The sequence below is a fragment of the Lepisma saccharinum genome, chromosome 13 (assembly GCF_977018435.1).
Source record: "Lepisma saccharinum chromosome 13, izLepSacc3.1, whole genome shotgun sequence".
Classification (NCBI taxonomy): Eukaryota; Metazoa; Arthropoda; class Insecta; order Zygentoma; family Lepismatidae; genus Lepisma; species Lepisma saccharinum.
In genome coordinates this window covers 35,042,031-35,069,416 of record NC_139241.1, presented here as the reverse complement: position 1 = coordinate 35,069,416, position 27,386 = coordinate 35,042,031, and the positions used below count along the sequence as shown (strand labels likewise).

At 35.5% G+C, this 27,386-nt stretch overlaps 1 protein-coding gene across 15 annotated transcripts in view; it reads left to right on the top strand.

Moving 5' to 3' along the window:
* Rab3-GEF (Rab3 GDP-GTP exchange factor) overlaps positions 1–27,386 on the top strand; it is a 335,149-nt gene that overhangs the window by 184,749 nt on the left and 123,014 nt on the right. For 14 of the 15 annotated variants that reach the window (XM_083134034.1, XM_083134044.1, XM_083134030.1 and 11 more), the window contains exons 6-12: positions 1,514–1,671; positions 3,296–3,437; positions 11,653–11,811; positions 15,866–15,997; positions 17,876–17,946; positions 21,349–21,472; positions 23,288–23,320. In XM_083134034.1, the coding sequence (XP_082990160.1) occupies positions 1,514–1,671; positions 3,296–3,437; positions 11,653–11,811; positions 15,866–15,997; positions 17,876–17,946; positions 21,349–21,472; positions 23,288–23,320 (819 nt within the window). The remainder of the gene's footprint in view (positions 1–1,513; positions 1,672–3,295; positions 3,438–11,652; positions 11,812–15,865; positions 15,998–17,875; positions 17,947–21,348; positions 21,473–23,287; positions 23,321–27,386) is intronic. The other variant, XM_083134032.1, reaches the window with a different exon arrangement.

The following is a 27,386-nucleotide window of genomic DNA, read 5'->3' as shown; positions in this document are numbered from 1 at the left end:
AGAGAGATACACACACAGACTTGTAGCATAGGAACTTTCACCTGGCCTTGCATGCATGTGTGACTTACTGGGTAAGATAATGGGTCTATGCATGATTATATTCCTTTGGATGATGTTTGCGACTTACGATTGAAGACTGTATCATCACAGAGTTTGGGTCCTAATGACTTGATACTCTGAATGAGCCTTTCCACAGACAACAAAATATTTGTCAATTTGTGAATAACATGTGGACATATCATACGTCCCATGGATATCCAGGATTGGGGATCCTCTGATATCTGAGATTGTCTGGATATCTAGGATTGGGTATCCTATGGGTATACAGGATGGGATTTTGAATGGATATCCATAGATCTGATCTGGACACTGTGGATATCACTTGGAGATTTGTGCTGTATGGGGAGTTAAGGGACCTAATTTAATTAAGGCATTAATTATAAGGTAACCCCATCACAGATCTCTTGACATAATGTTCAGTGGTGTGAGGAGCTCAGAGCACCACTCTGGCAAACTGCTGGTAACATATACTTTGGTTTGTTAACGGAAGCATGAAGGAGTAAGGATCATAGGATACCATGTAACCACCCTTTCACTAGATGCGATCAGCTCTTGGTCTGATGTACCTATCCTGCCATCAACTGGGATCAGACTTTGGTCTAATATACCTACTCTCCCAAAATGTTGGGCAATGTAAGAAGGTTGTTGCTGCTTAACTTCTCTTCTTGATCTTCTTCCTCTGACAACTGGTTCCTAGTCTTGATTACCATGGATGTTTGCCAGTTGACATCCAGGAGCTCACTGAACTCTAGGCAATTCATTCAGTATCTTTATGCCTTCAGCAAAGTTGTGTAAATGGTTGATAGAAATTAGAAGTACACCTGACATCAAGTATTCAGCCAGCCCACATGTTTTTCAAGAGTGTGACGAATCCCTGAAGTATAAATCACTAAAAGCACATGGCAAACACATGTACACATGTGTTAAACAATTACATGTTACAAAGCGTGCCATATTGCATTAGATATGTTACAAATAAAATGTTTGTCAACATTACAAGATTAACACACAAACCAGCTTGACTTAATTAATACCCCAATTAGATCAAAATGTTGAAGTCCTTTATTGTATTAGAATCAGACACAGATTTGGGAAGGGGAAGGGGATGGGGGAGGGTGCTACAACCCCTGGCCTTCATCTGTGAGATATTTTCCTTCTGCTTTTAAAAGGGGCACAAAACATAAAAAAATATAAAAACGTAACTAATTGTCTGCACAATTTGATTTATACATGTGGCTTCCACATTTATAAATCCATGCCTGATTAGAATATCACATGATCAAAGTTGAGATCTTATTTTGTAGTTAAGAAAATTTGTTTTGATGACAGAAATGTTCAAAATTTCCTCACTTTACTTTCCTTAAATTTATTTATTTACTGCAGGGTGTTTGTCAAGGACTTCATAATATTTATTTTAATAAGTTTTTCTGACATACATCTATGTTTTCTGCAGAGAGTGCGGAACCACTCGTTGACATCACTGTGTCTAGTGTCACATCATCCATTCTTCTCAATATTTCGTGAGTGCCTCTTCATTCTGAAGAAGCTAATAGATGCATGTAATGAAAACACATCACCCAGAAGAGTTGGGGCTTCCAGGCAAATAACAAGGTAAGCTAAAGTCATGTTATTGTAATTCTTAAGGACGTTTTCTTGGAACTTTGGGCTTAATTTTTTTCTTTTGTTTGATATTGTTTAGTACTTTATTATCAAAATGTCCATTCAACACAGTACTTTAGGTTGACACTAATGCATCAGAAACATTATATTTTGTCGTACAACCCAGCTGGAATTTTCTATTCGTTCCAATTGAAATTTCAATTGGATTGAATTGGTTTCAAGTGGAATGAATCAGATTCTATCAGATGCCTAATATAGGTATCACAATATATTGGTTTCAATCGGAATCTCAACTAAAACCAATTGGAAAATTAAGACAACTTCCAATTGGTGAATAGTATCCAATTGTAAGTTTGTATATATTGTAGAATCAATATGTTATAAATTCACTTATTGACTCAAAGCATAGGTAGTTTAATTCTAGACACCCATTTCCTGTGATTTAGAAGTTCTTTGGAAAGACAGGACATTTGAACTGAATTTCTTATGAATTTTAATGCATACTACTGAAGTCAGATTTATCTTAATAAATACCTAACAAGAACTCTTTCTTAAGAACCAATATGGCATTTTCATGATTATTCTTATGTGTATGAAATGCAATTGGAAAAATGAGCAATATTTTGATCAACTAAGTCGACCTCGACAGTGTTTTGTTTGTTTATCACTTTTCCAAGTGTTGTGGGTAAGATTCTTTGTTTAACCTAATTTGTTGCTGTTTTCACATGTATAAAGGAAGAACAACATGTCAATTTATGATTGAAGCACCATGTTTTTCGATTTTCTACAAGTGTGTTAAACACAATGAAGCTACAGAGTTAAAAACGTGTTCATATATTTGAAAAATGTTTGTGTGTGAAAGTTTTTGTAAGTAACAAATTCCATATGCTTTACCAGACATTTATTTTAGTTGTTGTGTATGATTTCTCCATTGCATTTAAAGTTGTACAGATAAGAATTTTTCATAACCAAAATATTGAAATCAATAAAATACTTTCCAATAGAGTGTCTAAAAACTTATATTTGGTATCGGAACTAATTGGAAAAATTTCCAGCTGGGACATAAAACATCTCATAAATTCCAACCAAACCATATGCAGTGAATTCTCTAATTTACATTCCTAGATTTCACACTTTCCTGCATTTTAAGGTTTGTCATCTTGGGGCCAATTGTCACTGTCAGCAGCTGAAAACCTCCAACATAGACAATTGCTCAGTACACTTATGATTGTGAGTGTCTATTTCGTAACAGATATATATTCAACCACGGAATATATATTTTTTGCCAAGCATATAACAGCAGCTTTATCATGTCATGTGCTCAACCTGTGTAACATATTTAGTTGGAAGCATAAAGTAAATGCAAAAGGAAAGGCAAGTGGCAACAGTTAGTTAAAACTGTAATATTTTAATGGATGGGATTTTCCAAAGACATTGTTGCAAGATAAATGGGAGAGCAAGCAAGGGGAATTATGTGTACGATATAATTTTGATGAAATTTTTATGGTAAATTTTGCATCATATACCCTAAAAAAAAGTTTCTTTGCAAACTTAAGGGAACAAATGCATGTCTTATAGAGATCATAGGCTTATTGTCTTTTCCTTCTGCTTGCAGGGACACTGTATGGAGTGTTATAACTGGAAAAGCATATGACGGAACACCTTCCATTGTTCTACACGATGTCAGGGAGATAGAAACATGGATCTTGAGGCTCCTAAGTGCACCAGTGCCTGTACCGGGAAAAACAAGGGTTGAGGCAAGCAATTTTTTACAATAAAAATGTTCTTATTTATTGTCTATGTAACCACAGCTATTGTATATGAAACAAATTGTTTACATACTTTGGTTTCCTCGTTTTGGTGTGATGAAATTTCAGCTCTTCAAGCGATAGCCTTCTTCAAGTCCTTTCTTCAGCAATTCATGTTAGAATTCATAAAATTTAATATAGATATTCACAAGCATGCATAGTATAGAAGTTCTTTTTTTCCACAATACTTGGAGATTTGTTATATAAGTGTTGTCTCTACATGATGTATGTGAACTGTACCATGTGCAGTGGTGCAACCACAAGGGGGGACAGGGAGCATTGCCCCCCCAACTTTGGATGGAAATGAGTTCTAGGGGGGGGGGGGCAAGGGTGGCAAACGTTGATGGCCAAGGATACAAGCAGGGGGCAATTATCGCCCAAATTTCAAATTTTATGTATAATAAAGATACAATTTGGAAAATATTCTTGCTCGCTTTGCTCGCAATACCTGATTTTCTTACTCTTCTGAAGTTCAGAGCCATAGCTAGGAGGCAGTGGGAGTCGGCCCTGTGCACCGAAAGATGTAAATGAGAAAAGTTGGAAAAGAGAGAATGCCATTGTGCCTCTTAAATTATTAATATTGATTTCAGTTTGCAGATTTCAGTCTGCAAAAAAAATTGGATCTAAAAATTTTCTTGCTCGCTTCGCTCACAATATATGGTTGTTTTCTGTACTACATTGTACATTACCAAAGGGAGAAGTTAGACTTTTCTTAATTGATTTTGTCTTAAATGCATAAACAATTGTTTTGAGGAAGGGGAGCGTGCACATTTCAGAGAGAATTTATATATTCTTTGCTGTTGGTTTATTATGAGGTGGATGAATTGATTGTGTAATGTATTTAAATAATATATTTTGTGTATATATGTATTAAAGAAACTTTTAATACGTACACAATTTAGTGTTGGCATGTTGCATATGTATTTTTTATTTTACGTCGCTGTATGTTGCATGTGTGAAACATATAACGTGCATGAATATTATATACATTAATGTAAAACAAAGAATTATATTCGGAATGCATTTATCAAGCATTCTCTCTCTTTCAAAAATAGTTTGTGTGCTTGTTTTCCATTTTAATGTGAAATTGAATGTGTTGAACAAATAATTCAAATAGTTTGTTTGAACACAAATGCTATAGCATCGACTTCTACTCCTCTTTTGCGTAATATACAAGGATAATAACGTCTTTGACACCACTACTGCTGCTACTACTACTAATAATAATAATAATGTAATAATAGAATAATAATAATAATAATTATTATTATTATTATTATTATTATTATTATTATTATCTCTGATATCTGATCTCGATAGAATGACATATTGGTGCAAGATTAATGAAATGGAAATTAACTTGAAAAAGTGTAAAGTTTTAAGATGTACTAAGAAAGTTCATTATATAGTCTCCAACTATTTTATTTATGAAAATAAAATCCAAGTGTGCGACAGTCATAAAGACTTAAAAATAGTAATAGACTCCTCTCTCATATTTGATGTGCACATTTCAGAAATTTGCAAAAGAGCAAAGAGAATGCTTGGTTATATATTTTTCTCATGGAAAGTTTTTAAAAAGGAAGATACCTTAATATTCCTGTATAAAACGATAGTTCATCCTATTCTTGAATATGCAAATGAATTATGGTTTTTGACTGCAACCAGTCACCTTCAAAAAGTTGAATCAGTTCAACAACTCTTTATCAGGTTATTATGCACAAAGTTTAAAAAAAATTACTATGACCAACATTACCCTGAATGGTTATCACAGTTGAATATGTTTTCCTGAGAAGAAAGAAGAAAAATGAAAAGGTTAAATTTTGTAGAGAAGATATTAAATTTCCAAGTTGACAGTGAATACTTTTTGAATAATATAGCTTATAAAATTCCCAGATATTCACATAGGTATATCTCAATTCTCACATGCCTAAACAAGGCAAGAGGTTTAGTAGCTGATCTTGTTGAAACCTACAATTTGAATTTATGTTTGTAACCTGCTGGTTGAGTACGTGAAAAAAGGTGGCAAAACAGCCTCGTGGAAAGCGTGGGAAGGTCCGGGATCAATTTAATGTACGCGCTTAAGTTTAAGCTACAACCAACAGTTACAAATTCGAATTGTTGAGGGTAATGGCCTGCGTTTAGCGCTGCCGCCTCAGTCTCAAAAAGAGAACCAATAACTATACTTGCGTGAACTTAAGGAGAATAAAATGATTATTGCCCGCTATTCGCACAATCAAAAAAAAGGGGATTTATATATAAAATATGTGGTCACAAAATATCGTGGAAAATATCACTCTGGCTTGATCAATTCTTAATAGATCCTGCAATTTAGAAAAAATACGTACAGGGAGGTTATTTCAGTCGTTCACCGCCAGCGTGTCAGCCGTTCGGCGGGCTCTTCATGCAACAGGTCCCGGCAAATTGCGTTCAGAAAGTCCGTAACAGAAACCGCTTGTTTTGTAATGTTTCCACTTTTCACAATTACAGTTACAATTACAATTGAAATAAGCACGTACCTTGTCGCAAGGATGCTGTGTGTGTGTGGAAAAGGTGTCCTCCCAAATACAAATATTTCTGGCACCTTATTTCTGACAGAAAATCTTAGATTAGACATCGTTACTTTATCGTCAGTTGTCAGAAAGGGAAGACAGCATCCCGGCGCATAAAGCAAACCGAAAGCGTAAAATGATATTTAAAAGTAATAATAATGATGATCACTAACCTCCTGTGTTATAAGAGATGTTGAAAATGACCTCCTTTAACAGCAATACAACACGTTTCTTAGGTTCAAGAGATCCTGTCTATCGTAATTCCCTGACCACTTTTCTGCAAGAATTCGTTTTCACGTAATTATCGTACATAAAAACTCTCTGTTCAAGACTATATTTGTTTAACGACATAACTAATGAATGAATAACAATTAACACACAATAAAGCACTGGCCATGAGTAGCACATTACAATAACACAGTATAAGCAACACGTGTACTGATAAACGCAAACAGAAGTGAACATGAACGTACACTGACGTCTGGTAGCCGACAGTGTTGCTAACCATTTTTCGGCAATGTCCCTACAGACGTAGTCAAAATGTCCCTACAACTGACCAAATGTCCCTACGCCAAGTAAAGCGACTAAAAAAATTATCACCTCATGAGCATGCAAAACAGAAGATAAAATATACACATTTACTTACCAAATCTTTCTGCTCGGTGCTTCCACAATTAATGAAGGAGCGAATTTACATTTGCCTATCCTAACTTAACCTAACCGTACCTGGAAGCGGCCCCGGCGCCTACCCAGCGTCGAATAACATGGGTACCTGGGGGAAACCCTGGGGGGTAAAGGCGGTCAGGGGCGTGATGCTGATCACATCACCCCCACTCACGACCGGATCAAGAAAGTGTGGGGCGTTACCCTCACACCCCCTATACGCCTTCATGGCGTGGTGCTATGCACAGGGGAACACTTTACCTTTTTTGTACCTGAATGGTTCGTGGGGCTATCCGTCAATGGTTTGTTGGGCTACCCGTTTTTCGAGCCCAAATTTTAACTATGTTTGCCTTGCCTAACCTAACTTAACCTAACCTTACCGAGAATGCTCAGTGGGGCTATTCCTGAATGGTTTTGCGGTAATTGTGATTACGAACCGATAAAAAATATTTTTTTCGTAGCACTTTAACATCATCGAAGACGCCATTTTAGTATCCTGTAATTTTATGATTGATGTAATGTTGCCAAATTTACCTGTAATCAAATCAGTTCTTCTACATCGTGATTGTCGCTGTCACATGTAAGCACGTTCTTTGGGCAATATACTGAAATGAATAAGTTTATTAATTAGCCCTCCTGCACACTCCACCTAACAATCTGTATAACATTAACAACTTTTTTACTGTTCTCTTCCGCTATTCTTACACAATCCATGCTCTCCAAGTATGAAATCAACAGTGTGGCAACGCTGTAGACAGCGTAACTAATTGTAATTTGTTCATATCAACAAATATGGCTACCATACTTGTATACGGAGAATCATTGCGAGAATTGAAATGCTTATTTTACAACTTCTACACGTTAATTAACATTTTTTCCCCCTCACCCCAACATGTTAACTTGAGATAAATCATCACGAATAATTATTTCGTGAGTATAAGACGTAGCATAGAAATTACAGAAGGGTCCGGTATTGTAAATTCTTGCCTTAATGAATAATAGGGGTGTGCGGGACAGAATTTTTTGGGTCGGGACGGGATCGGGACGGTAATTTTTTTAAATCCCGACATTCGGGACTGAAAAATTTGCAATTTCCCGACCAAGTCGGAAAATTTTCGGGACGGGAAATGTTCGAAATTTCCCGAAGCACTGGAAATCTCGAATTTTACAAGTCATTTTCACTTTAAGTGATTGTTTTTGCATTTCTAGAATAAAAACTTACAATTTTCGATAAGTTCCAGAAACTTACAAGGCAGAAAACGTCGAGAATTAACAACTTTTTAAAGTAAAGGATCCCGCACACCCCTAATGAATAACGTTGAGTCGTTTACTGTTGATTATGTTATTTGAAGTCATACATGCTGCTGCTGTGCAGAGATAGATGTTGGTTGGTGATGCTGTATTTCCTGCAGTCTTTAACAATTCTGGTCCCATTTTATTTCCCTTTTTTGTTTTTGTATCACTTAACATTGAAAATATTCTTTCCGTTTCCGCTTTAGAATGTGGCAATGTTAGCACTATTTTCGCGAGAGTGGAAATGTTTTCAATAAGGAACTTGCCTTGAAAGTTTTTGGCAACCGATAACATGTTCCAAAATTCTGATGGAGATTTGTTAGTTAGTTCTTTTTTCTCCTCTTCGCTAAAGTATCCAGATAAACTAATTCATAAAATGTCATTTACCAAGATTGAAAAAAGTACCTACGTTTTCCCTCATTTGGCAAAATCTGTCCCTACGTTCCTACGCGGGCGAAATTTAGTGAAAAGTCCCTATGCTTAGGGACATGTCCCTACGGTTGGCATCACTGCCGACACGTGCAGTATGAATCGCCCTCTCGCGGCTGACAACTCACCCAACCCCCGATAAGCTGCCGGCGCTGTCGCGACAACTGAGGATAAAGTAGCGATGTCTAATCTAAGATTTTCTGTCAGAAATAAGGTGCCAGAAATATTTGTATTTGGGAGGACACCTTTTCCACACACACACAGCATCCTTGCGACAAGGTACGTGCTTATTTCAATTGTAATTGTAACTGTAATTGTGAAAAGTGGAAACATTACAAAACAAGCGGTTTCTGTTACGGACTTCCTGTAATGCTATTTGCCGGGACCTGTTGCATGAAGAGTCCGCTGAACTGCCGTCACTCTGGCGGTGAACGACTGAAATAACCTCCCTGTACTATAATCCAATATAAACACATGTATAAATCTACACCACTAGATATACTTCGTCACTAGTTTTTTCTTACCAATAATAATTTTGTTCCTTCTCCTTTTCTTTTACGCGAAGTTTATAAACAAAAGGGTGGCACAGAATAGTACGCAAATCTCGAAGATTGTTTTGAGTCACAAATTTATTATATTCAATCTTGAAACAAGAACAATTAACTTCTCAAGTAACAACAACATGAAGAATATTCTTATCGTGTACAAATCTAGTTTTACGTATCATTTAAGAATTCATCTCAATTGCAACATTAACAATTCTTACTGTCGTTCTTTCATTTGTCATTTGGCATGACGGTAATATATACATCATTTATGCACGTTACAAAATTCTAACAAATACTAGAACACGCACGGGTTCCAATTGAACCCTCTTAATTGGCCATTTTAAAACTTAACATGCCAAGAATTCAAACATTTACAATTTATCAATAAATGACCTAGTTTTGCCACATATCGTTCCTTTTGACAATAAGTAATACTATACTCCCTACTCCTATTTGATGCTCCCAGTATTTTAATTTTAATTTGTGCCAGCCTCGTTATTATTATTATTTCAACATTTAAAAAGTCGCAATGGTACAATTCAAGTGTCCCGCATACGCCTTCATTCGCGTTATTATTGACACGCAATCAGTATGGCTACTCGTTGCTATTTTAATTAGATAAAGTACGTTAATAGCAATTTAGAACAACTAGTGTTTTCGTCGGTTCCACTTTTAGTCCTTTTATACTCATTTAAACCTTTGACTCAATTAAGTTAAAGATATGCCAATCTATCACAGTTCACGATCTTTGGATTTTTGCAGAAATAGAGGGGGAGAAGACGACACTGTACATACCTCCATTAAGTTGCACATGAAGTAACGGACACCAATTCAACACTGCTAAGGACGATTGGTCAAAAGAAGTCCTGCCTTCCTTCACGTTCCGTCATCAGAACATTGGCGTCACGTCTAGAAACGTCCATGGATTCATTCTCAGTCACAAATCTGGATCCTGATTCGGGTTGTGGGAAAAATACCCAAATCAAACTGGACGGCGATAAAGTTCACGCATTCGTCAAATGCAACTTTCCATTTACGCGTATAAAGTTAATCAGGGAAAATGAGTTCTGCTTCGCGTGAATCGTCCAAACTCGGAGAGAGAATATATCGTAAAGTGCGTGCTAAAAATGAAGTCAGAAAAGAGGTTAAGTCTCGACCGCGAGGCAACTTGCACACTTAACCATGCAACACACTGAAAGGCTCTCTCTCACCCGTGACCCAAGTCACGTCGTTGTTATCGCGAAGCTTGTAGAATCGGAACTGCTGTAGCCTTCTGCTCGAGAAGCGAGCACGGAGCGAGAGGTCGTTGGAGACCTCTAGCGGAGACTATTATAAACAACCAAACAACATACAAGACGCAAGGCGTACGAAGGAATGAGGAATTGTGACGCTTTTTCACGCGAAAATACAAAAGCGTAGGAAAAACGTCACATGTTGATGTATAAAATTGTAGGATCCACAGTTTTATTTTATAATTATGTATTCAATTTTTTTAATTTTGTATAACATAGTGGTTGTTTAATCGTTATCATCACTTCAATAAATATGATCATTATTATTATTAGAACAATACACAGCTAATTGCAGATATTATATAACAATAAACAATTATTAGTATCAGAGATATAATAGATCTCATTGAAAACTGTAACTTGAAGTGTAAATATGCTAACTTGTTATGTTACGTTATTCTACAGCTTATGTATTTTATTGATTGATTGATTTGTTGTTTTAAGTCCACTTTATGCACAGTAAGGCTAATCGGGACTGGACTTACAGTTTAAAGTGGGATCCGAACCACTTGTGCCTCCACCGGGTATCGAACCCGGGGCCCCTTGTTATGTATTTTATTCGTGTAACTTTGTACTTTTGTATTTGAGTTAGTGCTGTATTAGGTTTCATACTGTGCTCAACACTTAAAATAAACGATTATTATTATTATTGTTATTATTATTATTGGTATGTTTATCCTGGTACTTGCCCCCAACCTCCCAGACAAAAATTTGTGGGCGCGCCTCTGACCATGTGTTATTTCTTGTCTGTGCAGATGACCATAATAGCATGTTCAATGAATGCTTAATGGTAAAGACTCTCATGTTATATTTAATAAATACTGTGTTTTGCTGAAATATAACTATGTACAAGTTACATGTTTGCTTCATAACTGTAAATGACATGTCATACTGTGTTTCAATCCACTATCATCCACAGCTTGCCTTCTAGTAGGGCACTCCTATCCTGGGCATGAATGTTTGTGAGTGTCCATTTCATCATATCATCACTCATCCCCATCTTCGCAAATTAGCCAAAAGTGGCACAAAAAGAAAAGCAAAGTAAAGTATAGCAAATCAATCAATCAATCAATCAATCGTAGACAGTTGCTGAGGTCAAGACTTTGCTTTCTAGTAGTTGGAAATATTAAAAAAGGCAGCTTCCTGCCATCTAGGGGTAAGGAACTGAACCTTGCGTCTTATCACAAGTGTGTGAGATAAGTTTACTAAAGACTGCTTAAATTTTGGGCTTAATCGTCTAGAAAAATGGACAATTGAATTGCATTTAGGATTTTATAATACTGGCAAAATAGTTATACTACCATAGTTCTTTCAAATATATTGCATTTCAAATTTGCATTTCGTATCAGATATTATGTGTACACCTTCAAAATATTTTCTAATTTTTCAGGTTGAAGTCCTGTCTCCAACTGTACATCCTCCTTTGATGTTTGCTCTGCCAGATCACACTCACTTTTCACTAGTCGATTTCCCTCTTCATCTACCATTAGAACTTTTAGGAGTAGACACCTGTTTGAAAGTTCTCTCCCTTATACTATTAGAACATAAGGTGAGTTGCTTTCTGAATACATAAAACCATGCAAATGGTGTTAATTTTTTTGCATAGCAATTATTATTTCATAATAAATCATAATTATTTAAAAACACACATTTAACTTTATAAACGCATTGTTTGATTCATATTTGTGCATTTTGATAATGAAATGGTACTCAACTTTTCAGTGTGCTGCATTTAGTTTCTGAATTGAGAAAAAGATAACATTTAACATGTAAACATTGTAAACATAAAACAGGTATTTTTTATTTAATACAGTGCATTCAATTTAAAATTGTACCACATGAATATCTAATGGAATCGATGGGTACAATTTTAAAATGAACGCATTGTATAAGTTCCTTTTTTGTCAAGTTCAAGATACAGAAAAAAAAACAACACTTCATTGTTCTCACATTGTATAATTTCCTTTTTAATACATTAATCTTGTCAGTGCAAATAACAAGAAAAATGTTACATTTTATTCAGATTTTGCATTTTATTCCACTTTCTAAATTTGGTAGCATCATGTCTCTGAAAATGTCTAATCAAGGTTCAACTCTATATAATATAATACATATACACTGATACTTGCAATATAAAAGTTTTGGTTTGGTTACTTAAGGTTCTTAAATATGTAATGCAGTTGTGTTTTCTAAAGATGGGACCTTATTATTGTTTTGGTGAATCTACTTTGAAATACAGTAATATTCTGATATAATTCCAATGAAATAATTTCAATGTGCATATTTATTTTGAACTTATTGAAAGTTTAGTTCAATCAGTAATCAAACTACCAAACCAATTTCTGCTGACTATTTATGCTCATTCCACGTATACTCCAAAATGAAGTTGATACTACTGTCATGAAATATCAAAAGTGCATGTTAGATTCCCTATTGAGCCCTAATTTTGTGCATTTTTATGTATGCAGTATTTCATATTCTTTGTAATCATGTTCCATTTCCAATAATTTTTGAAGTTATTATCTACATTGCATTGCTTTAGATCAGTAATTCTCAACATTTGTGACACCATGGTCCAGTACATTCTATTGTGAAAACTCGATACCCTGATCCCAACAATTTTACTCAGAAATACTTTTGTAATATTTAAAAATTATATATTAACTAATATGTATACTTGAAAATAAATATTAATTAATAAATTATGTCATCATAAACAATAAAGTTAGATTGTCTAGACTTGTTGACAAACATAAAATCAGGTTTAAATTAGTTGTCAACCACTGGTTTTAATTAAGTCTTGTAGCTTCCTCAGACCAACATCATAAGTGCTGATTTTCATTCACATGTTGCATTTTGAACAATGAAAAATTCCAATTAAAACTAATTAGGAAGTGGATGTTTGTTGGGCTGAAAACTGTTTCAGGAGAAGATCTCACAGCCCAGTACTGGGCCCTGGTCTGCCAGTTGAAAAACACTGCTATAAATCATCATTCCTTATATATTGCATCATAATAGTAGATAAAGGGTATACCAATTTGAACGTCAGAACTTTGAAAGAGTGTTGTGGCAACACTGACTTGAATAACGAGATGGAACTGTAACATCTGTGTGCAGTAGTCTCTGGCAAGTTATCATGGAGAGATACACAATGCAACAACGCATAGAAATTATTCAAATTTATTATCAAAATTCGTGTTCAGTTCGACAGACATTTCATGCATTTAGAGGAATTTATGGTCAACATAATCGACCGACAGAAGAAACAAAACTGTAGGATTTGGGCAGATGAAAATTCATCCTAAGAAAGTGACTGTGTGGTGTGGTTTTTGGGGCAATGGTGTGATCGGGCCTTATTTTTTTGAGGACCAACATGGAAATCATGTGACTGTCAATATGGAGCGATATAGGAAAATGGTGGTGCAGTTTTTGTGGCCTTAACTGGCAAATATTGACATCAACAATGTGTTTTTCCAACAGGACGGTGCAACTTGCCACACAGCTCGCCAAACAATGGAATTATTGCAGGAGAAGTTCCCCGGACGAGTTCTGTCCCGAAAGGGTGATGTGAACTGGTCACCAAGATCATGTGACCTAACCTCCCTGGATTATTTTCTATGGGGTTATATCAAACCTAAGGTCTATGAGACTAAGCCACGCACAGTTCATGACCTGAAACGGAACATCGAACGAACCATTGAGGCTATACTGCTCAATACAGTATATGTGCAGACGTGCTGGAAAATTGGACATTCAGAATCCATTCCACCCACCAAAGCAGAGGAGGACATTTGAACGACATATTGTTCAATCATACTGCCATTGTTTGCTCTTCAAAATAAAAAAAATATATGTCATTATCACTTGTGTTTTTAGTTCTATCTAATTTTAAAGATCTGACATTGAAATTGGTAGACCCTGTATAATATCATTACATTTAATTAATTCATTCATTGTTCTCTGCTTTAATAGGCAGTTTTTCACTTCAATCTTCAGGCCTTCTGATCTTTACTCTTGCACTTCATAGGATCCACTTAATGTGATATCATCCATCATCTCATGTCTCATATCTATCTCTGGATCCTTTCCACATTAACCATTCCTTCCAATGAATCTTTTTGCTATATTTTTGTGATGGATGCAAGTTGATAACTCTTATTTAGTTTCCATAATTCACGATATGTGCGACTTACTCACTTTATATATATTAGTTCGTATTTTCAAGGAAACAGTTGTTTCCAAAACGTCGTTGCACAAAATAGATACTAATTTCACGTAAGTAACAAAGTTGTGTATTTTTAATTTATTGAAAATACGAATTAATATTTATTTAGTTTGTATTATATTAACTGATATATGAATAAATTGCACTATCAATTATTTGTATCACTTCAAAGTAGCAATCCTTTATTCTATTTATCCTTGACCACCTAGATGCAGAACTTGTGTCAAAGCTTGAAATAAAATCTAGTAAACATGTATCACGAGCCCAAAATAAACAGCTGATTGTTAATGATGGCCATAAATTGCCATAATCGATAAGTGATTGATATATTTTGTACAAATAACATGAAATTGCTATTATTTTATACAAAGAAAGTGGTAAAGTTAAAGATATATATAGTTTAATAAGTTTTCAACTTACTAGGTTGTATCAAAAAGTAAGGTGATGCAAGTCTGACGGCAATTACAGTCTTCTACGTCAACCCGTCTGGTACCTAGAGCAATTCAAAGATGGCAAAATGACTTGAATTTTCGATTTATTGAAAAACATGCATAGAAAAAAATATGAAACTGTAGTATGTTTGACACATGGTATCACACTAAAATTCGACATAGGAACCACTGCCTTCGTGGGCATATCGTGTGAGGTGGGTCAGGGAAATGTCCATTCGGTGGTGTTTTTGGTCCTCACTCAGATTTTTGGGCACCCAGCGCGCACACACTTTCCTGAAGCCAAGTTGGTCATGGACGATACTCCTCACTGAACCATATGAGATGTTCAATGCATCAGCAATGTCATGCAACCTGACTCTTCTGTCTTCACGAATCATCACATCCACGACTCACACATTGCTGTCGGTGATGGACGTTGCTGGTCTGCCACTTCTGTCATCGTCTGTCACACTACTCCTACCACTTGCAAATGAGTTACACCACACATACACTTGTTTCTGTGACATAACACTCTCTCCATAGACCTCCAACAATTCTCGATGAATTTCAGATGGTTTCTTTCCCTTGACCCATAAAAAACAAATAACACTGTGCACCTCCTCCTTGGGTAATGTTCAAGACGTTGTGCCATCTTTGAGTTGCTCTAGGTACCAGATGGGTTGATGTAGAAGACTGTAATTGCCGTCAGACTTGCATCACCTTGGTATCTCACACATACAAAAAATCTAATTAGCTACACAAAAGACTCTGGGTTTTACAGACAAATTCACCTTACTTTTTGATACAACCTAGTATTTTCCTAATGTTGACAATGAATTTACAAGTGAATTTATATACACTGAAATTTCTGTAAATCTTAAAATGTGATTAAATAGCGTAATACTTTAACACAAGAATTTGATGCAATTTCCTCTTTTAATTGGCAGTTGTTGCTGCAATCTCGTGATAATAACGCACTCTCAATGTCTGTGATGGCCTTTGTGACGATGATTTACCCACTGGAGTACATGTTCCCTGTAATTCCTCTGCTGCCGACATGCATGAGCTCTGCTGAACAGGTAATGAATGACAATGAGCTTTTCATTCCTTGAATGTTAGAAAATTATGAGTTTTAGGTAATTGTAACAAAAGAATCCATTTTTATTAGTATCACAGGCACTAGCGTATGGGATTTCTTTTTGGAGGGGGTTGGAATTGTAAAAGTGGGTATTACATATCTGTGTTCTAGTGAGGGATTCACAATGAAATATTTCGTAATTAACCTTTATAGTTTTCATTTTTTAAGTTGTTGAAAGACAAAAACGGTAATCAGTAATCATTTTGAAAGAATTTGCATTTATCACCTTGAAACAAAAATACGTTAGAGTATTGAAATTGGTCTACTTACGTAAGTGAGTATGTTTTCGTATGTGAACTACATTTCGGAAGCTTTACTGCTTCCTTCTTCAGGTGGTCGTATTTTCAGCTCGGAACTTCAAGCCACGTCGGAGAAGTGTCATTCGAGGATACTGGGTGAAAGGTTTGGGTTAAAAACACTTCATAGTGCTCGACATATACAGAATTAAAACTACCTTTGTTAAAAACCCTTAAAACTCTCAATAAAACATGTTAAAACCACCACTACGGTGTACTTGAGTGGCCGTTGAAAGCCCTAGTTCCCTGCCAAGGGGAAGCGTGTGAGCAGCTGGCGCCATGCTACAGAGTGGTGGGGTACTTCCCTTCCCACGAGAGATCCCTCCCCTCCCCTTTTTTTTCTCTCGTCACCAATTTAAGGAGAATTCACGTTCCACTTGGGCTGCTTTCTTTACCTCTGAGGTGACATGGAAACCTATCGGGGCACTTTTATCATTCATATCGTCCCACTTTTTAAAAAAAAGCTAATCCATACATCATCCAAATTGCCGTCATCCCGGTTCAGTTTATTTCTGTTTCCCACACAAATAAGTGCCATTTCATATACGTTCCTATCCAATTTACTGTTACTTCTTTTGATAACATCTCTCTTTATTATTATATGCCCACTGTTTATTATATGCTCCACAAGCCCCATTTTCAGATCCCTTTCTTTGAAATCTTCTCCTTGGATTGGTGACGAGAGAAAAAAAAGGGAGGGGAGGGATCTCTCGTGGGAGGGGAAGTATCTCACCACTCTGTAGCACAGCGCCAGCTGCTCACACGCTTCCCCTTGGCAGGGAACTAGGGCTTTCGACGGCCACTCAAGTACACCGTAGTGGTGGTTTTAACATGTTTTATCGAGAGTTTTAAGGGTTTTTAACAAAGGTAGTTTTAATTCTGTATATGTCGAGCACTATGAAGTGTTTTTAACCCAAACCTTTCACCCAGTATCCTCGCATGACACTTCTCCGACGTGGCTTGAAGTTCCGAGCCGAAAATACGACCACCTGAAGAAGGAAGCAGTAAAGCTTCCGAAACATATTGCACATACGAAAACATACTCACTTACGTAAGTAGACCAATTTCAATACTCTAACGTATTTTTGTTTATAGATAGTGAGTAACACGCACGTAACCAATATGCTATTTATCACCTTGGCTTTTTCCTGAGTTCTTTACTGTTTTCGTTTGAAAATGTTGATTTTATAAAAATTTCGGGAGGGGTTGTAGCCCCTTCAGCTCCCCTTCTGCGTATGCCATTTATCACAGGTACTTGCAAAATGTAAATTCTCTTAAAAAACTCAAGTAGAGAAAACTCTAGCTATGCATCCCTAATTTTGATCTTTGTGCAATAGTATTTTCTATTCAGTCACTTATACAGTGGCCAAATTTGTATGCAATTTGTAAAACTTTTATACGATGCAATTATTAGGATTAGTCAGACATTTTAGGTTTTTTTTATTGTTATTGCTTCAATTTCTCCCTGTTTAAAAATTCTTAAATAATTTTTGTCACTAATGGTATATTAATTATTTTTTCAGCTTTTGTTAGCTCCAACACCATACGTAATAGGGATTCCTGCCAGTTTTTTGTTATACAAAAAGAATTTCAGGTAATTGTTAAATTTGATTGAATAAAAATATCAATGAATTTTTCTCTTAGAATATGTCTTCAAAAAAATACTTATTTTCTCATTGAATTTAATACAGTATATAACTTAAGAAGCAAATTGCAAAGATGGTGATATTGTTAATTTAATTCACATATAATCAAATATAGTAAAATGTATATGTTCCTCATAAGTGTACAACATGATTGAAAGAGAATAATGAATAATGAAATTTGTGAAAGCTGTTATATTTAGTTATTATTTTTATTGTTATTGTGATTTTGCTCAACAATTAACTTTTAAAGACCATTGTATATACAATTTCACCCATTTTTTAAATTTATATTTTAAAGAAATGAAAAGCATTTCAAAGACATGTAGATATCCTAACTTTTTATGTATTTCATGGTACTTTTTGTGCTAAGAGGAAACATATGTTTTAAAAAAATCATTTCTACATAGTGCTGTCACATTACCAGAGTAATGCCAGCCTCTGTGACAGAGTGGTTATCACTTTGCTCAAAGAAGCCAGAGATCTTAAATTCAAATCTTGGGCAGGGCATTCGAATTTCATTATGATTGCACCTTTATCTGATTGATTGATTTTTTTGCTTTATTTTACTTCGCTTTTGTGCCACTTTTGGCTAATTTGTGAAGATGAGTATGAGTGATGACATGATGAAATTGATGAATGGACACTCACAAACATCCATGCCCTGCCCAGGCCAGGATTCGAGCCCAGGACCCCTGGCATCGTAACGTGAGCGCCTTTATCGGCTGCATAAAGTGCATATAACTTCATCAAAAGGTTTCCTTAAAAAAAGGAACTTTTCAAAACCAACACACATGATAATTAAACACAGAATATAATTGCAACATGTGCTTTCTTTTGTCCCCTGAATTTTCATAAAGATGAGCATGAGTTATGATATGATCAAATTGATGAAGGAACACTCACAAAGGACATTCGTGCCTGGCTGCAATTCGAACCCAGAACCCCTGGCACCATAGGGCACTATGCTTAACCACTTTGCTGGCTGATATTGATAGAGTACTAATTTATCTGCCCCACCCACTCCCAGCTGGAAATTTCTATTCATTCCAATTGAAATTTCAATTGGATTCAATTGGTTTCATTCAATTGGAATGAATTGGATTCTATCGCCTATTGGATGTGTAATGTAGGTATCAGAATGAATTAGTTTCAATCGGAATCTCAACTGAAACTAATTGGAAATGAAAGACAATTTCCAATTTGGTGAATTGTATCCCATTGTAAGTTTGAATAAATTGTGGAATCAATATATTATAAATTCACTTATTGACTCAAAGCATAGGTAGTTTAATTCTTAACACCCATTTCCTGCGATTTAGAAAAATTCATTTGAAAAACAGCACATTTGATCTAAATTTCTTCTGAATTTTAGTGCATACTACTGATGTCAGATTTATGTTAATAAATAAGTCAGAAGAACTCTGTCTTTAGAACTAACTCAACCATAAAGCAGCTAGTAGTTGGAATAAATGTTTGTAATAGTTCTTGTTTTTTTTTTCCATATGGAATTTCCATGGTTATTCTTCTGTGTATGCAATGCAATTGTAAAAATGAGCAATTTTGTGATCAATTTACTTGACCTCGACAGTGTTTTGTTTGTTTATCACTTTTTCAAGTGCTGTGGGTCAGATTCTTTGTTTAACCTAATTTTTTAGCTGTTTTCATATGTACAAGGTAACCAAAAAAGTTATTGCCGTTTTTGACGTCCCATTAATCATGCGCTCACAGAGAGGAAACAAAATGACGCACGTGCCTGCCAAGCGATCGGGAGTTAGTCTGACCATCGACTGTCAGTAATACAGGCACGTTGCGCACACACAGCAGTCATAGCTCGTCCAGTGTCGAATAGAAATGGAGGTATCAAAGCAGCTTGTTGGCGTGTGTTTTTTGTATGACTTTAAAGTGGGCCTGTCAGCTGCCGCATCAAGTCGCCGCATTTGCCAGGCATTTGGGGAGAATGCCGTGAATGAACGCACTGCCAGGCATTGGTTCCAGAAATTTCGTTCGGGAGATGTGAGCCTTTCGGATGAACCTCGCAGTGGACGACCACATGTGTTGGATGATGAGGCCCTGAACGCAGTCAGACTGCACCTGCATGGGTTAGGGAAGTCATACAAGTTAAGCAAGTGGGTACCCCACACATTGTCGGCAGCCAACAAGGAACGACGAGTGACAGCCTGTTTGTCCTTGCTCACTCGGCACCTGAACACACCTATATTTGATCGCTTGCTCACTGGTGACGAAAAGCGGGTCCTCTAGGACACTCCCAAGCATACCAGACATTAGTTGTCGCCACGTGACCCTGTTCCTCACACCTCAAGACCACCTCTGCACCCACGAAAGGTTATGCTCTCTGTATGGTGGAATTGTCGGCAAGTGGTGCATTACGAGCTCCTTCCACCTGGTCAGACCATCACTGCTGACCTCTTCTCTCAGCAGTTGCAAAGGGTGCACCGTGCCTTGTGGCAGAAGGAGCCGAATTGGTGAATCGCAAGGGTGTGCTGTTCCTGCACGACAATGCCAAGCCACATGTGGCAAAGAGGACCCGGGAGAGCCTTCAGCAACTTGGCTGGGAGACACTGTGCCATCCACCATATTCACCAGACCTTGCACCAACAGATTACCACCTGTTTCATTCCCTCGACAACTACCTCCGTGGGAGATCCTTCGCAAATGAAGGGGACCTGCGGAACGCACTCACGGACTTCTTTGCATCCAAGGCCGCCGAGTTTTATCACCAGGGTATTGTGCAGCTGCAGGAACGTTGACAAAAGGTGTTGGATGCTGATGGGGATTACTTCGAAACCTAAAGGTATTGCTCTTTGTTTATCACTGCTCTAGAATGGCAAGAACTTTTTTGGTTACCCTGTATATAGGAAGAACAACATGTCAATTCATGACTGAAACAATGTGTTTTTCGATTTTCTATAAGTGTGTTAAACACATTGAAGCTACAGACTTAAAAAACGTGTTCATACATTTGAAAAAAAAATTGCATTGAAAGTTTTTCTAAGTTACAAATTCCACATGCTTTACCAGAAACTTATTTTAGTTGCTTTACATGATTTCTCCATTGCATTTAAAGTTTTATAGATAATTTTTCATTACTTAGTGTTTTTATTTAGCATGAAAACAATAAAATACTTTCCAATAGAAACCAATTCATTACAATTCACCAATTGGTTCCAATTGGGCAATCCATTCCATCGGAACCAATTGGAAAAATTTCCAGCTTGGATTTCTAACAAAACACAAATAACAAATACCTAATGTAAGTTTGTTTCAATATTCAGTTCTTGGTGTTTTTTTAAAAAAGCTGTCTCTAAAATATAAATTTCTCTCATTTGTAGGTTGCCTGACGATGTTTGGCTTATAGATTTAGATTCCAATAAAATTAATTGTCCTTCAAATGCTGACGATATTCCTCCCCTCCCGGAGCCTGAGGGAACAATACTCAAAAACCACTTAAAACAGGTAAATATGAAAAGTTGTATGAGATTTTGCACAAGATAAAAAAGATGATTATGTTGTTTATTCATAAGATGGATGACAACTACTTTGAGGTGTAAAAACCGTAACATTGATCAAATTACAAATAAATGTCTATTGAAGAGGGTGCATGTTGTCCTGAAACATTACATTGAACTATGCATTTACTTGTTTGTAACAACTGTAAATTAGAGGAAAAATTCCAAAATGTACATACAAGAAGAATTATATATTTGGCAATCTGCATAAGGATGTGAATGGGCTAATCATTCATTCCTTTTAAATAATCACTTTTATGTTGAAAGTTATCAATGTTGTATATCTTTCAACACTTTTTTTAAAAATGTGTCTGCTAGGGTACTGATATGATTCCCTCAATCAATACTGATACGATTTATTGTTACTAATGTGACATAAGTGTACTGATCTGATATAAATAGAAAGGAATTACAAAGAAACTAACGATTTGTTTACCTTTTTAATCAATTTGACTAAGAGATTGGGACCCTCTCACCATACAAAAAATTTGGTGCAACGTATGTGCTCTATTATGCCTATGTATGTAACCTGCTACACAAATGCACAAATTAGGGATGTAATTTTGATTTGCAGAATATTGTTACAATTGCTGGAGGTAGCAAAATAAAATGTTTCAAGACTTCTCAAACGTTACTTCATAGTATATTTCATGAATTTGTGTGTTTTTGTGTGTAATGCAAATTTCTTGTATATTTATGATCATATTCATTAGAGTAAATTAATTTTTCGATAAAATATTTTTCTTTTTAATATCTGTAAAAACTAAGTAAGATTTATAAGCTTTATATTTGGATATTCGTTAACAACTAGTCCACATCTTCAAACCACTGTAAAGAATCAATGTTTTCAAGTTAAAATTGTGTCAAATTCACTTTTATACTGGTCTAGCTTCAAACGTGTCCAAGATTTTAATTTTAATTTTCCTGATCAGCAAAAACTTATCCTCCGTTTCTCCACTATTATGATAGTTTAATACAGTTTTTACCTTAAAGCCTGCTTTTATGTAAAAAAGAAAGTTGTGATTTTTTAAAAAATATCAGTTCAAAATATATCATTGAACACATCAGTGTTTCGAATCTTATATTCATATATCTACATATTACAATAGTTAGTATTTGGTTCACCATTAACACATTATACATTTGTTACATTTGAATGAGCTTCAAAAATGATCATGTAAAGAAACAGAAAATTTAAATTTACACACATTGTACTAGATATAAATACTGATAGTGCATTTCCAATGTGGACGTTCCACATTTTCTGTTTACAATCTCTAGGACACCCTGTCAACTTTTACGTGGCAGCCTTAGTTCATATGCTTAAATTATTTAGTTGTTTTTTCAGACAATACAAACTGATTCCAAGAGAAAAGAGCTCCTTGAAATTTTATATCAGAGAAATCAGGAGTTATATTTTAAACGTGCTAAATAATCTATAGAGTCACTAGACAAAGCCTGTCAGAATATCTAATAGTTTTATGACATTTTGCAATTCAGTTTTGAAGGATGCACCTAAAACCTCTACTTTCTTTTTTATCACCAAGCTATTTTTACATGGATAAATGCATTAGTTTATAGAATTATCAATACTCCTATTTTATAAGTGAGCTTTATGAACTGTACATAATATATGCTCGATATAACTGATGAACATGTAATAATACTGCATGCATGCACTGATATGTTTTGAAAGTATATGTATAATTCATTACTTATTTCCACGTCTCTATCCCTGTTGTCTTTCTTCTTCACTCTAAAGGCTATGCAACTGATGGATGAGGTTGGTCAAGGAGTAAATATCTTCCATTTGTTGCACTCCAGTTTCTTAGTCAACTTTACTATAGAACATAGTTAACTATTATCTGTTCCTGTTATTCACTGCATGTTTAACATTCATACAGTACATATACGTAGAGAATAAGTCAGTGTTCCTTCACTTAATGTTTTATGAAGTTGTTATAGTTAGCGCTTAGTTTCTCAGGAATGTGTAGTTTTGATGTAGGAATAGAACTTATTTATAAATGTTCTAGGAATTTCATAATGGCAGTTGAATCTGAAGTTAAAATAGTAACATATATCAATCTTCAGAAAGTTCCTTTTTTAAAAGCAGCAGAATTGCAAGTAATATATTTGTTCAAGAAATGATTCAAAGCTGCAGTTCCTTATTTCAAAGAGTAACTTGTTACAGTATCAGGGTCAATTCCTTCATGTAGGAAGTGAGGAACTTCCTACAGTTCATTTGTACTTATTTCCAGTTCTCTACTTTTTTTGAGTTTTAATGCATGTTATAAAATTATGAGCACAGTGTACATACAATTGCCTAGGTTAGCTGCACATATATCTGTGCTAGCTGTCAAGAGTTGACTGTTCTCACTCCATTCAGCAGCAGCTCAAAGACAATGGTCACAGGCTTTGCTGAGGAACATCGGCAGTCATCTTACAGACAAATGGGTAAGATGCGAAAGTGGCAGTGAAAGGGGGGGGGGGGGGGTGAAGATCAGTGAGGGCTGAGGAACCAGCAAGTGTTTCCTCAATCAGCGATGCCCACTCCAGCAAAATGGTCTCAATTTATGTTCCTCTTTCAATGTAAGGGACCAAGTTTCACACCCATATAATATGCAATTGGTTTACTGAGGACCATTGGGGAAAGATATTTAGAGAAAGAGGAAAGGAGGTGTTTGTAGTATTTGTAGACCTGGAGAAAGCCTTTGATAGAGTGAATTGGGTTAAACTTTTAGAAATTCTGAAGAAAATTGGTGTAGATTGGAAAGAGAGAAGACTTCTAAGCAACTTATACATGAATCAACGAGTTAAAGTGAGAACAGGAGACGAAATGACAGAAGGCTGTGAAATTGGAAGAGGAGTACGACAAGGATGCTGCCTATCGCCTACTTTGTTTAATATCTATTTAGAAGATATAGTGAAAACTTGTTTCCAGGGTACAGGAGGTGTCAAATTGGGAGGAAGAAGAATAAACTGAATAAGATTTGCTGATGACATGGCATTATTCGCTGAGGATGAAATAACCATAAATAGTATGTTAGAAGAGTTAAACAGCAGCTGTGAGCAGTATGGAATGAAGATTAATGTAAAGAAGACAAAGGCAATGGTTATAGGACGGAAACCAAGGAATATTAATGTGAGGGCAAACAGTGAAAGAATCCAGCAAGTGGATAGCTTCAAGTACCTCGGATGCACTATAAGCAGTGACATGAGCTGCAACCAAGAAGTGAAAATGAGAATCGCAATAGCAAAAGAAGCTTTCAATAGAAGAAAAAATGTTTTTTGTGGACCCATGGACATAGGTCTAAGGAAGAGATTAGTGAAATGTTTTGTGTGGAGTGTAGCACTATATGGTGCAGAAACCTGGACATTGAGAAGAAATGAAGAGAAACGACTCGAAGCTTTTGAAATGTGGACATGGCGAAAAATGGAGCGTGTAAAATGGATGGACAAGGTAAGAAACGAAGCCGTACTGAAAAGAGTTGGTGAAAAAAGATCAATACTGGAGACCATCAAGAAGAGGAAAAGAAACTGGTTAGGACACTGTCTAAGAAGGAACTGCCTGCTAAGAGATGCCTTGGAGGGAATGGTTGAAGGAAGAAAAGTCCGTGGAAGAAAGAGATATCAGCTTATGGATAATATTAAATTAACTGGGTCGTATGCTATTACGAAGCGTAAGGCAGAGAACAGGGAAAGCTGGAGATTGCAGTGAAAAACCTGCCAATTAGGCAGAAAACAATGAATGAATAATACTACAGGCAAAATTACTGTTTTGTATATTTTAACTTTTAGTTTCTTAGATATTAAACAAGAAGACAAAAGTTTATGAAGAGAGAAGTAACATGCATTTCCTGAATTAAGCCTACTTTTTATTTAATCTTTAATATAATTTTCATTTGTTAATATTACTCCTAAGTATTTGAATTTGGAAACTGGTTCAAACGAGTTGTTATCAATAATTAGATTTTGATTATTACCTAACACTTGGTTACGGCCTGTAAGCATATATTTAGTTTTCTCTTTGTTAACTTCCAAACCTATCTCTTTAGCTGTTTTGAAAAATATTTTAGCATTATTCTTAATTGTATTCACATCATCCCCCAGTAAGTCTACATCATCTGCATATGCTAACAACTGAGTTACACCATTTAATTTTAGTCCTTCTTTAGTTTCTTTTACCTTCCTAACAACATATTCTAAGGCAAAATTAAAGAGCAATGGAGATAATGCATCTCCTTGTTTTAACCCATCATGAATTGTAAATTTGTCAGACACATTAATACCCACATGAATTTTACTTTCTGTTTCACTGGTGCATACTTTTATCATACTAACAAGCTTCTTAGGTATTCCAAACTCGACTAATATATTATATAATTTATCTCTTTTGACCGAATCATATGCTTTTTTGAAATCAATGAATAGCTGATGGACATTTTGATTATATTCCCACTTTTTTTCAAGTGTCTGTCTGATGTGAAAAATTTGAAGCATTTAGCATAATTTCAAAGTTTGAGCAGCACTTTTTATTATCGTCAATCCACACGATGACAGGGAGGGGGAAGAAAATGGAAATTATTGCAAAATCTGAAATGTTATTTTCGTCGGTTTGTATATGTTCACATTTAAATATTTCATAGTTCAACATGAGAAGCAAGGGCAACCTGCCATACCTTGAGCATGAGCCTGCAGCCAACATTCTAAATGCAATGGACAGTACAAGCAATATAATTGAACACATTTTGTTACCCTTCCTTGGTTTACCGTAACTTCTTCCTACAGTCCGAAAAAGTCATGAGTCACCACTGTAGAGTAGCTCATTGCTTTCAAAGAGTGATGCATATACACATGTTCATGCATGCATTCATTATATGTGTGTGTAATCTAGAAAAGTCTGCAGTTTCTAATTAAAGCTCATCGGTGCCCTAGCCTAGAACATCTTATCTCGTCCCTCCTCACACACTAATAAGTATATAAGAGAGTCACAATATCAAATGACTGTTCTTTTATTTGATATTAGGAAAGTAATAAATTTCAATATACTAAATAAACATTTATCACTCATGTCCACATCCATAATTCCTATATAGGGGGATATGCAGGTTCAATCTTTTACAATTCTTACATACGTACACAGTATGCAGAATCAGTAGTTTAATCTTGATGTAATTATTGCTACTAAATAAAAGTTAAGAATAAGATCAAAATCATAGTAGGTGTTTTAAAGGAAAGTAAACAGTATAATTTATTATGAAGTTTTCTCATTGGTCAAGAAATATTAGATGGTTGTTTCTGCATAGGAGTTGCATGAATATATGATTTAGGTGTGGAGAGGCCGCTGTGTTTATTCTACTCCCATAAAAGAAGAAAAAAAATGGAGACTATGAACTGATACAACTGCTGAATATTCTTAGATTCTCACAGATATTGATACTTCACAATTGTAACAGCTGAAAGTACTTCAAAATATTTATGAAGTCATCTAGAAAGCACCACAAGCCAATACTTCAAATACTGTTAAAATGGCACTTGATTTAAAATTGAAAGTGAACACAGTGCTGATCCGCGACCGATCGGGGGTTAATGTATAAACTTATGGAACTATATCATAACAATCTCCCAGAGTTTTCTTTAATATATTATTCATGATTGTGCATGAGATAATCATTTAATTACAAAATCTATTTCTTCCCACAATGTTGTTGTAAAAATAATAAAAATTATGCGTTTTGCATAATTTCCAAGTTATTTACACTTTGAAATTATGGTACAGCATTTTTACACACTCTACAATATACTAAAACTCCAGAAAAGAATTGGATGATTTTGGTGTATCTTCTGATACTGATACCAGC